Source organism: Plodia interpunctella, chromosome 29, assembly GCF_027563975.2.
Source record: "Plodia interpunctella isolate USDA-ARS_2022_Savannah chromosome 29, ilPloInte3.2, whole genome shotgun sequence".
NCBI classification, from domain to species: Eukaryota; Metazoa; Arthropoda; class Insecta; order Lepidoptera; family Pyralidae; genus Plodia; species Plodia interpunctella.
In genome coordinates this window covers 3342418-3355464 of record NC_071322.1, presented here as the reverse complement: position 1 = coordinate 3355464, position 13047 = coordinate 3342418, and the positions used below count along the sequence as shown (strand labels likewise).

The following is a 13047-nucleotide window of genomic DNA, read 5'->3' as shown; positions in this document are numbered from 1 at the left end:
TTCTCAATGCGAATGAATATATAAAACTATATCGATTGCCTACTAGACATCTATATTATACAAGAATGTATAAATATATGTATATTACCTTTTATTGTATATTAGCTGTGCCCAGGGGCTTCGCTCGCGTGGGAATTTTAGGATAAATATTACCCTATGTGTTATTCTAGGTTATATTCTACCCGTGTACCAAATTTCATAACAATCGGTCCAGTAGATTTTGTGTGAAAGAGTAACAAACATACATCATACACACATCTTCACAAACTTTCGTATTTATAATATTAGCATGATAAAGCTACAAATAAATTACAATGTTTTGAATGGCATTGAAATACCTAGCAGAAAAAAAACACAAATATTAATTCTGACTATTTATTTCCAAAATAAAGAATACAAAACATAGCGTATGCGTCAGATCATTTTAAATATAATACAAAAACATTTATCTTGACAATATTCAAAATAAATTCTGTAACAGTTAAACCTTAAACTACACGTAGAAATATTTTACAGTTAAACCTTCCTCAGGAAACACACTATCTATTGGTGAAAATTGTACAAAAATCCGTCCGGTAGTTTTTAAGTTTGCATTAATACAGACAGACTCGATTAGGGGTTTTGTAAAATATGAGTAGAGACAAGCTTTGCGTTCTTATTTTATATAATCTATGGTTCTTAGTGTATGTTATCATAGTAACATAACAATATCACTGACTGCAAATACAAAGATTTCATTTCATTGATTTATTGTTAATGTTAACACTTATTGTTAATGTTAACATTGTAATGTTACACGGTGTCAGAATAAATAACAAGTTTATTCGTTAAACAAATTTTAAAAAACCCCCGACTTTCAATATTCATTTCGCTACAACTTTTGAATTTTCATGAAACGATTTTCATGAAACATGGGTAAGAACACTCGGGATAAAATTATCTACGACACAAAAAAATTAAATAAACGACAATCGATTCGTCCATTACAGATAGACACGTTACACTTATAACACCCCTCCATTTGCGTCGGGGGTTAAAAATAAAGTGATTTACAATACAATAACGAAGAGAAGTGTAAAATATCCACGACAGATAATCTACAAGTCGACTCGGACAAATCCACGAGTTGGAAAAAGTGGCTACAACAATTCGAGTGTCGTGGTACGTTGTTAAATACGGTTAAATTAATAGACGGGGAAATTCGCGTCAACATATTTGGCCCAAGCGTGTAACCCCCCATTCAGATCGTTGACCCTATTCACGTGACCCTCTCCAATGACGTCCAGAACCTTCTTAGCTACCACCTGGGAGTCGTTGCCTCTTCTACATACGAATGTCACTGAAAAAAAATTTTGGAGTGACCAAAAATTTCGAAACTACCCAATGTCCTTCCCCGTACTTTAAACTTCATATATGCAAAATTTGAAGAAGACTGAATATGTGAATCTGAAGCGTGAAGAGGAATAAAAAAACTTACTTTCGCATTTGTAATATTAGTTAGGACTAGCCGCTCGGCTTCGCTCGGGTAAAACCACAATAAAAAGTAGTCTGTGTCACTCCTACAGGTTTCGCCTTTCTCTGTGCCAAATTTCATAAAAATTGGCCCAGTAGTTTTGAGTTTATTCATTACAAACAATAAAAAAATACAAATATTTTATCTTTATATATATTATATATTAGTTTGGATTAGCTTACGCCCGCGACTACGCCTGCGTGAATTTCCCAAGGGAACATTGCTTTTTTACGACAAAATTTTAATCTTAATTTTAAAGAATACACAGACTTATTATACACTAACTATACCTGCGGCTTCGCCCGCGTGAATTTCTCACGGGAACTTTTATTTTTTTTTACATGAAAGTTATCTTATGTCCTTCTCCATAATTCAAACTGCATGTATGCAAAATGCCTTTCATCCTGGATAAAATACTGTTCCTGAGTTTATTCATTACAAACAAAAATACGTTTTTTTTCTCTTTATAATATTAGTAAGGATAAAGAACATGATTTCTAATACTCGCTATGGATATTATCCGAAAAAAAAAACTATGAAATCAATTGTCCAATTACAAAATAAGTCACAATTATGGACCGACACCTTTATGCCTAAGGAAAAACACACAAATATCGAGAAAAAGAGAGTATTTTTTATAAGATTCAGCACAAACCTTGTTCATAATCTCTGACTTCGTCTAACAGTTCTTGAAACTTCTTCCCCTGCAGCCTGTCCATTGGTCTGTTCACAGCGCCATCTATCCTACACATGTTGAACTCCGCTTCGTTCCTAACATCCACCAATAGATGGCGCGCATCGTGGTTTTTAACCGAGCTAAGTTTTTGAGCCAACTCCAAGGCTGACATTCGGGAATGCGATGGTAGAATATTTAAGTCTAGATCCTGAAAAAACATATTCCCGTGTGGAGTTCAATGACGAATGATCCAAAAATATTTGAAACACACATGAGTTGAATTGTATAGTGTTACATAATTAATAGGTACATTTTTTGAGATTTCGCTAATATCGAAAAGAAATTGATAAGAATGTGATGGTGACGCTAGGGTACGTGTTGGTGCAGTCATAAAGAGATGGTGTTCCAATGGTTAAGAGGAACGCTTGCAATCGAAAGTTCCCAGATTCGAATCCTAAACAATCTGACTCATTCGCGACTTCTCTCCTCGGTGGCGCAGTTGTAAGGTTCTTGCCTCTGAACCGAGAGGTCCCGGGTTCGATCCCCGGTCAGGTCATTATGGAAAATGATCTTTTTCTGATTGATCCGGGTCTTGGATGTTTATCTATATATGTGTATGTTATAAAATATAGTATCGTTGAGTTAGTATCCCATAACACAAGTCTAGAACTTACTTTGGGGCTAGTTCAATCTGTGTCATTTGTCCTAATTTATATTTATTATTAATATGGTAGTTCTTATTGACCACTTGCTTTATGATTATCATCTAAAGTGTGAAATGGAGAAGGCAGTGGCAAACTACTTTAATATTGCCAAGATAGTCGTCGAGTCCTTCAGTTTTAGTCTACTTTCTTCATCCGGCTCGAAGGACCGAAACATGTGGAATATGCCATTGTTTGTGAGCCATTTCTTAACTAAAGAATAGATAAAACCAAGCAATGGAATTAAAAACATTTATTTGTACAGTTATTTACAATATACAAGCCAGGTATGAAAAAATAATATCCACATGTACTTAGGAATAATTGAATACAAAAATTATAATATATTAGAATAAAAAGCTAGTTTCCACGATTTATTATAAAATATTTTTGAAACAAAACATAATTAGCTAACAACTAATGTTTAAATATATTCATAACACTTCTTGTTATACGAGGCAATAAATAAATACATAAATACCTATGCACGTATCTTGCACTTTAATTTTGATGCCAACTGATATTTACTCGCCATGAATACGTCCGTAAAAATTAAAAACCAATTGCAAAATCTACCATCGATTATCGTGATAATAATACTGAACGTTCAAGTCCTGCCCTTTTTCTACTATTTCTACATTTTGGTAGTTATTCATCACTGGCAACACGTTGTGTTGAGCCACTAAATCGCAAATGTCAGTGTCATTTTTCGGTTTGAAAATCCTTATGTTTTTCATGGCCACAACTTTCGCGAAAGTTTTTCGCGAAGCTGGACTAAAGTTTTTCGCCTTCATATCTTTTATATATTTATTATATAATTGATATTGGTTTTTTATATAATCCAAAGCTATATACTCTATGGTGACGCCTGAAGTTAGACAGTATTGACATTTAGGTTGAGTTTTAGGCAAATTTTCGATATAAGAGTCCACGTTAAGTGATTTTATTGGTTTTTTTGGTGTTTTCGGTTTATCCGCTTTAACTAACCAACATCTAACCATAGCTTCTTTTATTCCTAATGTGTTTAAAAACATAGTTCGACATACAGGTAATCTTTGGTCCTTATTATGTAGGTGATAGAGCTTAGAATCGCCTTTTCTAGAAATTTCTCCTTTATGTTTTAACCTGCGTCGTTTTGGAGGCACTGTGTCTACTAAAGATCTGACGTAATTTTTCTTCCCTTTCCAATCTAAATTGTTCCAAAAATACGTAAAAATCTCCTGTCTCTTTTCCTCGCAAAACTCGGAGCAGTATCGCACTGTCCCTTTCGCGCAATATTCTGATGTACACGGTGGTCCGATTTTGCGTTCCGATTTAGGTACATCCTGTACCCATTTCTTTCTGTCATCTGAGTTGGTGACACGAAAACCATAGTAACTCTGCCCAGTCATTCTTTTTTCCTTTTCTTGCTTCCTCTTCTCGGATTTTATGCGCATTTCTTGTTTTTTCTGAAAAGAAAAGAAAAAAAATTTAAAAAAAAATGAGCATCTACCCATTAGCTACATAACAATATAATTGTGACATTAAAATACTGTATGTTATTAAAATAAAATAAAAATGTGTTTATAAAATCAAAACCGCGAATGTGGCATGTTTATGATTAGAATTTCTCAAAATAAAAAAAAGACCGAAAATAACTTACCTCATTTGTGACATTCGCAGTTTTGAGTCAAACACAAAAACACACACAAGCATAAAAAATTTAAACTTAAAAAATAAAAAACTCTTTGCCAGACTTTGCGTTCATTTTAATCAATTTTTTGATTTTTTGAAAAAAAAAAAAAATTGACTTAAAAAAAAACTAATAAAACTTTTTAAAATTAAGAATACGTTTTTTTCATTTACGAAGGAAATGTCCGTCGATATGCAATTTATATATTAGTAAATGAAAGAAAATAAAATTTTGTATTTCTATCAGTATCGACTCCAACCGATACGAAGAAGCTGCAGTTTGGGCGTATCTCTGTCCCGTTTCTTCCCGTGTACTTCTAATAGGGGTTTCTCTTTCTTGTATGAACGGAACAAAAGATATTACCAATATTTTTCTACTATGTACTTTATTTTTTCTACAATTTTTTCTATAATTTGTGCCCAGCACAGATCACTAATCTAATGAAAATAGAATTCAATTGTTTTAGTTTTTTCAATTTGTACAGCGAAACCGGCGACATTCAGACCTAATTCTGACACTAGAGTGTAGTGGTCGATTGACCTTAATCCTCTAATAGCAAAAAGAAAACAAGTTTTTTATAAAAATGTAATTTTTGCCAAAAGCTTTTATTGTCGTCAGAGAGATCTTGTGGCATTTAACGTCTGACAAAAAACCACGTCCGTGCTGTAAACCATTGAGGAGTTCCCTCGTTGGGAGCCGATCCCGGCACGATCAGGTCATGCTTATCACAATAACGCATTGTCACGGAAACTGAAGCGACGTGGGAAACAATTCTGTACGTCAACTAGAAGTAGGTGAAATCTAACTTGCAAGATTTGATTACAGACAGACGACGGGACAGGTGGTGTTATTGCTAACACTGGTGTCAGATTTTATTCAAGACACCTAAAGGCATCTGTCATGACTTTTACGACTACCTACCGCCATCTAGTGGCAGGTAGTCGCGTACACACTAGGGAACTAAACTGTCAACCAGTGTGCAGGTTTCCTCGCGATGTTTTCCTTAGGCGGAAGCAAGTGGTGGTCTATGAAAACTACTATATATGAGTCAGATTGGTATAAAAACTCATGTGGCACGAACCTGAGACCTTTTGATCAACAGGTCTTAACCATTACATTAACATCGCTTCAAAGTATATGAAAGCTTGTAAACACATACCTTTTCGTTAGCCTGAGCTTTGCAGAATACCTCATAATCTATCAATCGTGTGATGGTGGGCTGGTCTGAACACACAGCGCATTGTTCACTCCTAGGACGGAGACGTGCTGTGAATAATAACCTTTATTACTTAACTATTAAGGTATACAGGGTTGCTGGTATCAAACGCAAAACCTCCTAAAGACTACTTGGGCACATACATGCAACTTTTATTCTATGATATTTCGCGATTCATAGTTTTTTTTTTCATATAACAAATCTAATTTGCGATTTTACACATGTTAACTGTATGTAATAGCCGAGCGACACGAGACAGTGCAGTAGCGTTATGTAGCGGAATCGAACATAGAGTTAACGTTTTATAGAAACGACATTAAAACTAAAAAAAATATATTTTTTTTGTATTTACCACGTTCAGACAAAAGTCGTAGAACAAAAGATGTTAGTCTCTATGTACTCATGCGCCTTTGGAAGGTTATGCGTTAGATACCTACCAGTGACCCTGTATAGGTGCTCAACAAATGACAGTACAAATATTTAAAAAAAACCTAAAAAATAAAAAATATCCGACTATTGGAAAACTAGCTTTTGACGGCGGCTTCGCCCGCGTGAGTTTCCCACGGGAACGGGAACAGTATTTTATCCAGGATGAAAGGCATTTTGCATACATGTAGTTTGAATTATGGAGAAGGACATAAGATAACTTTCATGTAAAAAAAAATAAAAGTTCCCGTGAGAAATCCACGCGGGTAAAACCGCGTCAGTTAGTGTATAACAAGTCTGTGTGTTATTTTAAATTAAGATTAAAATTTTGTCGAAAAAAAGTAATGTTCCCTTGGGAAATTCACGCGGGTGTAGCCGCGGGCGTAAGCTAATCCAAACTAATATTATAAAGAGAAAATATATATATTTTTTTTATTGTTTGTAATGAATAAACACAAAACTACTGGGCCGATTTTGATGAAACTTAGCACAGATATAGGCGAAACCTTTATGAGTGACAAAGGGTACTTTTTATCATGGTTTTACCCGAGCGAAGCCGGGGCGAGCCGCTATCTATACTATCATTATAAAGAGGTAAGCGTTTGTGAGTATGTTGAGGCGGATAATCTCCGAAACTACCGAACCGATTTCAAAAATTATTTCACCATCAGAAATGTACATTATCCATGATTGCTATAGGCTATATTTTATATTAAAAATCCCACGGGAGCGAAGCCCCGGGCAACATCTAGTAGTTTATCAAGTATGCACTCACCTATACCAAAGGTGGAGTCATCTCCGTCGAATAAAAGCAATCTTCCCGCTAGCATCTGTTCGTGCGTGTGTCCTACGATGCACTTTATAGCTTCCAACGCCTGGAGGGACCCTGCGGATAATGATTATATTATTACTATAAAAACAGTTAATTCTTATTGATATTACAATAAGATAAAACTATTTTTGCTTACAGATATCTGGGCGCAAAAAAATTGTTGTAGATTTTGGAGTGGATTTTACGTGAAAGAGTATAAAGAGTATAAGCAAGGAGTATTATATAATCCCAGGAGCTGACCCAGAGTGAAAGTGACAGAATAAGAGAAAGGAGCGAATGAGAGAGAGAGAGAGAGAGAGAGAGAGAGAGAGAGAGAGAGAGAGAGAGAGAGAGAGAGAGAGAGAGAGAGAGAGACGAGATAGAATACAGTGAGCGAGAATAAGAGAGAGAATTTAACGCATCTTATACCTATAATCCCAGTAACCGGACCACACACACCGTTGCTGGAACAACTGCCGACCGCGTCGGCCGCGGGCGGAGTCGGGAACACGCAGCGATAGCAGGGACTTCTGTAAGCTGAATCCTAGAATACATCAGATACAAATAAATAAATATATTAGGACAAATCACACAGACTGAGCCAGCCCCAAAGTAAATTCGGGACTTGTGTTATGGGATACTAACTCAACGATACTATATTCTATAACAAATACATATATATATATAAACATTCAAAACCTGGGCTAATGAGAAAAATATTATTTTCCATCATGACTCGACCGGGGATCGAACCCGAGTTCGATCCCCGGTCGGTCCTCTCGGTACAGAGGCAAGCACTTTACCACTGCGCCACCGCGGTCGTCAAATAATAATGTAGGTATTTTTTTACGTCCCTTATCTGTTTGCACACAATTTAATGCAGGTTCCACACTCTCGTCGAACAGTTCGCCAAAATTTGGCAGATTCGGTATACATTGCTGGTTTTTCATTGCGATAAATTGTGGTAAAGCGGTGGTGGTGTAATTTTTAAGACAGGATATAAATTCGCATATAATATTTTTTTTTATCTTATTTAAAAATAAAAGTAAATCTCTTGTAATTTATTTTCCCCTTTGTTTAGTTGCACTTTGTGGCACCTCCTCGCTGTCTCTGTTCGGTCTGATGTTCCACTGGTAGAGAACGCCATATGGCGTTCAGTTTACCTTTTGTACAAATGTTTTTTTTTTTTGCAATTTTGTGCAATAAAGTTCTTATAAAAATAAATATTAGTACGAATTTACCTTTTCGTTAGGATTATTCTCGGCCCTGTACCCGTATATGGTCAGCTGGCCCTCCATTTTGAGTGCACTGCCTGATATTAGTGGTTTCTGAAAAAAAAAAAGTACAACATTATTAATAATTTTTTTTAATCTGTATCCTAACTAATATTACAAATGCGAAAGTAAATTTGTTACCTCTTCACGCTCTATCTACTCAACCAATCTCCTTGAAATTTCGCATATATTAGGTAACTTTCAACACGGAAAAAGCAATTGTTTGTAACTTAATTTGTCATAACGAGTTAGGCATTTTTTTTTTGACAAAATAATATTGTGACATACGCATAATTATAGTTTAGACTAATGTATTTTACCATAATTTTTATTTGCATAAAGCTATAGTGTAGCGGTCGGTTAGGGTGCGGCGAGGTGGCCCTTGGACCATCCATAAGCCGCCAATATGCTTCATAATATTACGCTTAAGAATTGTTATGCTTATGGTAGGTATGCGTAAAAAAAACTGTGCCTAAAACATTATGCCAAATTAATATTGTGCGTAACTATGTTAAAAGTACAAGATAAATTAAATTATGTTAAATTATGACATAAAATTGTATGCAGGGAACCCTACAATTTGTTTACTACATTGTATTGCAATCTCTGTTCTGGGTTTATCGAGTTATTGTCCATTCACCTACCTTGGTAGTGAGACAGGCGTCGTTCAGTAGGTACCTCGTAGGCACGTTGTCGGTACAATCCAACACTATGTCATATTTAGATATTATTTCTATGGCATTCGTAGGGCTGAGTTGCACGCTGTATGGAGTTACTGTTATTCGTGAGTTTATGCTGAAAATAAATATATTATCATTACATATCATTATATACTTAGGTATCTAACGCATAACCTTCCAAAGGCGCATAAGGTACATAGAGACTAACATCTTTTGTTCCACGACTTTTGTCTAGACGTAATAAATACAAAAACAATCCTTTTTTTAGTTTTAATGTCGTTTCTATAAAACGTGTTTGGCTATTACATACAGTTAACATGTGTAGAATCGCAAAGTAGATTGTGTTTTTTTTATATGAAAAAAAAAACTACGAATCACGTATAGTCGTAGAATAAAAGTTGCAAGTTTTGCGTTTGATACCAGTAACCCTGTATAGTACTAGCTGCGCCCCGGGGCTTCGCTCCCGTGGGAGTTTTGGAACATAGATTGAAACATAGACTGTTTCATTTCAAAAATCAACTCCCGAATTACTATAATAGGAGGTGAAAGTGTGTGAGTGGAGGTGAAAATTCTCGTTACGTTCTGTCAATGTCAAATATCAATAGTGACAAAATATACTTTAGCCTAAAATATATGTATATTAAAACGGACTTTACACATCAAATCTTCCTAAAATTCCACATAAATATACTTAGAATGGGGGATGTAAGATTCGGAAATTCACGCGGACATAGCCGCGGGCAAAAGCCAATATATATACACACATATATATATATATATATATATATATATATATATATATATATATATATATATATATATATATATATATATATATATATATATATATATACATACCTTCGGAGACTCTGTGCCGCAGATTCAGCCTTGCTCATATTCTGATCACATTCACCATGCAAAATTTGTCTATGTATGTTTGTCAGTTCCACTGTATCGTAGTCCACGATACCGATTTCTCCTGCAAGCAAATTTTTACAAAAATTACATTTTTAACACAAGCTTTTGTTAATATCATTATATATATAATAATTGTCGCCAGAGAGATCTCGTAAACAAGAGCCCCGGGCAACATCCAGTTTTAGATAATTGTGTGATGTATACGAGTATACCTTATAATGATACCTTAAATAAATATTTAAGGTATCCATATATATCGTTAGAATTTTCTAGCCTTTTGATGGTATCTACATCAAACTGTTGCATTAACTTTACTATCGTCTATCTATAACAGAATCATTAGGATAGTATAGGTAGTATATAATAGGGTTACTCACCAACCCCTGCCCCTGCTAGGTACATGGCCGCCGGGCACCCCAGCCCCCCGGCGCCCACAACGAGCACTTTGGCTGTGCAAATCTTCTCTTGTCCCTTCACTCCTATGTCAGATAGAAGGATCTGACGGGAGTACCTGAAAGTAATATTGTATCAAACTCTCTCTCTCATCCCCGCATGTCTCGTTGAAGAGGTCATCAACATAGGGGCACCGGGACAGTGCTCTTGCCACTGACCTATTGAGACAATACCAGTTCGGCCGAATAATTTCATCTCTGAATGTTTCAATAGAGAGTAGCAGGTACTAGATCACAGTTCCGGATAGATAGGGGTGCGGGTTCAAACCCTGCTCGATTCCAGAATGTTTTCATCTCATTATTATTTTCAAAAATAAGTTGAAAAGCATGTGTGACACGTATTACAAATCCATTTTAATAGGGTCACTAGTTAAAAAGACGCTGTCTGCTCACTAGCGCCAACATCACATTTTTATCAAAACCTTTTAATTGATAGAGAAATGTATAATAAATCATTTTTGCACAAAGATTATTGAATTTCTTCACTTGCTTCTAAGCAAGTGGTCAATGAAAACTACAATACATGAGTCAGATTGCAGTGTGCTCTTAGAAGGATGCAGATGATGTTGAAGAGAGGAAGAATTCCTCACTCACCTTTCAATAGCCCACTTAGGCAATTGGTCTCCATACAGGGATTTGTTCATTTGCATTTCAAACTGTTGATGTTGGTTGTCTGTCTGCTGTATTACATTAGTTTGATACTGCTGGAAGATCAGAGATTTTTATTAGACTACTATTATTTATTTAAAAAACTTTCTAATTTTTTAATAAACATAGGCCAAAAATATACAAATTAATGAGCAATGATTGTGATTTAGTGTTGATAGAAAAAAAAGTAAAACATGATAAACCAAACATAATATATGAAAACCGAGCAGACACAGTTCCCCTGACAGAGCCCATTCCCTCTGTTATGTCCCCGTCTGGTGCTTGCGCAGGTCTCCAACCAGGAAGTAATAATAAACAACATGTTAAAAAGTTTGATTAAGGTAAAAAATTAATTAAATATGTCTTCGGCACTGGACAATGTTGCTACCACATGTATATTGAGAAATAATAAATAAATATACAAGATGCTCAATTCCTATTTTACATACGATTTGTTTATGTAGGTATTGATGATAATTATAAAAATAACCTGTATCAATTCCTTTCGTAAGCTGTTGAGTTCTTTCTCTTTCACATTTAATAGTTGCCGCAACTCTGTTATTTCACTCTCCAAATGGTTCATTCGATCCATTTTATAATGGTTTCAGAGTTGAGCTTATTTTTAAATTATCACCTATAAAATCTTTTGTTAAGTAGGATTTTTGTTGGTTCTGTTTGGTTGGATTAGAATTTTGGGAAATTTGTTATCCTAACTTTTTGACGTTGAGTTGACAGTCAAAACATTGACGTTTGATTGATTTTTCACGGGGTCATCAAAGAAAAACAAATAAATAGAATAGGGAGTATTACTGCACATTTATCCCGCCGGAGTACAGCACTGTATGTTAGGTACACAAAAGCTTAGCCGCCTTTTGCTATATAGATTAAACGTATATTTTAGAGTACTTTATGAATCCTTTCATTATGTAAGCATTCGTTTGTGAAAATATACAACAATGTAGCATATTCGGGTGCCGAAATATAGGGAAAAATAGTTTATAATAAGGTAAAAAAAATATTAAAAACAATGGGATACGCCTCACGCTGTAAAATTATCGAGCCAGTAAACGGTCAGAAAGAAGCTCGAAACACTTCACACAAAATTATTAAAATATGGACTTCATACAGGTAAGTTCTTCAGTCAAAATAAAGTTTCTATCAGTTTATGACCACAGTTGACCAAATTATGCAGAATATAAACTAAAATAGTGTTATTATTTTCAGGATAATCCACTAAATCCTTCCTTTTTCCTTTAAACTCCACCACGATTGCGTAGAAGGTATTTTTGGTCGTAAATCTGCAACGATATTGAAAATTGGCGCTTTTTGCCTCCATTGGCAATGTTTGTGTACCAGTAGTGCCACCTACGCTGAGCTTTGCGTAATATGCCCTATTAGATTTCGCCAACTTTTAAGTAGCTTTTCATCTTAGGCGGAAATTGTAAAACTCCTTTAATTGAATACAAGAATTCAGTCAAAAAAACATGGAATTAGTAGGTACTCCGTGCTTACCAAATCCATGCAAAAAATATTAAAAATATGATCCTTCCAGCTGTGTGTTTTTGCATCTGGCAATATAGTTAGGGGAAATTGTATAGGAGACATTTTGTTTATTACATCATTTTCGGTAATTCCCCTCTATAAGAAGTGGTTCATATTGAAGTAATGTTTAAATGTAAGTAAGTTTCCTTTTACTTAACCATATAGTTAATAGTTAAAAAGTAATTTTCTATAGGTATATTTTGAAATAACATATATTAGTTCCATTCCCATTTCATTTCTACAAGATTTGTAAGCTTAAATGGTGCCTGTGGTTTTGCTTGGGTGAATTTCAAAGACAAACAGTACCTTTTCCAGGATGAACGGTACCCAGCTATCGAATAAACTCCTCAAATTCATCGATTCCTTTATCCTAACTAGTTAAGATATACATCAAAATTGAATAGTTATAGTTCTCCCGGAGCGGCGGCTTTTATTGTCGTCAGAGAGATCATATTATGGCATTTGACAAAAAGGCCATGTCCGTGCTGTAAAACGTTGAGGAGAGGTAACTCCTCAAC

General features: G+C 35.1%; 1 protein-coding gene across 4 annotated transcripts; it reads right to left on the bottom strand.

Moving 5' to 3' along the window:
* Nucleotides 1-361: 361 nt before the first annotated feature.
* Uba4 (Ubiquitin-like activating enzyme 4) lies at nt 362-11712 on the bottom strand. 4 transcript variants are annotated; one of them, XM_053766702.1, is made up of 11 exons: nt 11478-11710; nt 10934-11043; nt 10265-10398; nt 9828-9948; nt 8934-9084; nt 8257-8343; nt 7445-7559; nt 6980-7090; nt 5722-5828; nt 2169-2397; nt 362-1339 (listed from the first exon to the last, which is right to left on the bottom strand). In XM_053766702.1, exons 1-11 carry the CDS (start codon nt 11577-11579, stop codon nt 1185-1187), a joined length of 1422 nt encoding a protein of 473 aa, XP_053622677.1. In that variant the 5' UTR covers nt 11580-11710; the 3' UTR covers nt 362-1184. The 4 variants fall into 4 exon arrangements, with proteins under 4 accessions (XP_053622677.1, XP_053622678.1, XP_053622675.1 ...); XM_053766703.1 differs by having other exon boundaries at nt 10934-11040; XM_053766700.1 differs by lacking the exons at nt 362-1339; nt 2169-2397 and adding an exon at nt 3129-4338 and having other exon boundaries at nt 11478-11712.
* Between the last annotated feature and the right edge of the window lie 1335 nt (nt 11713-13047).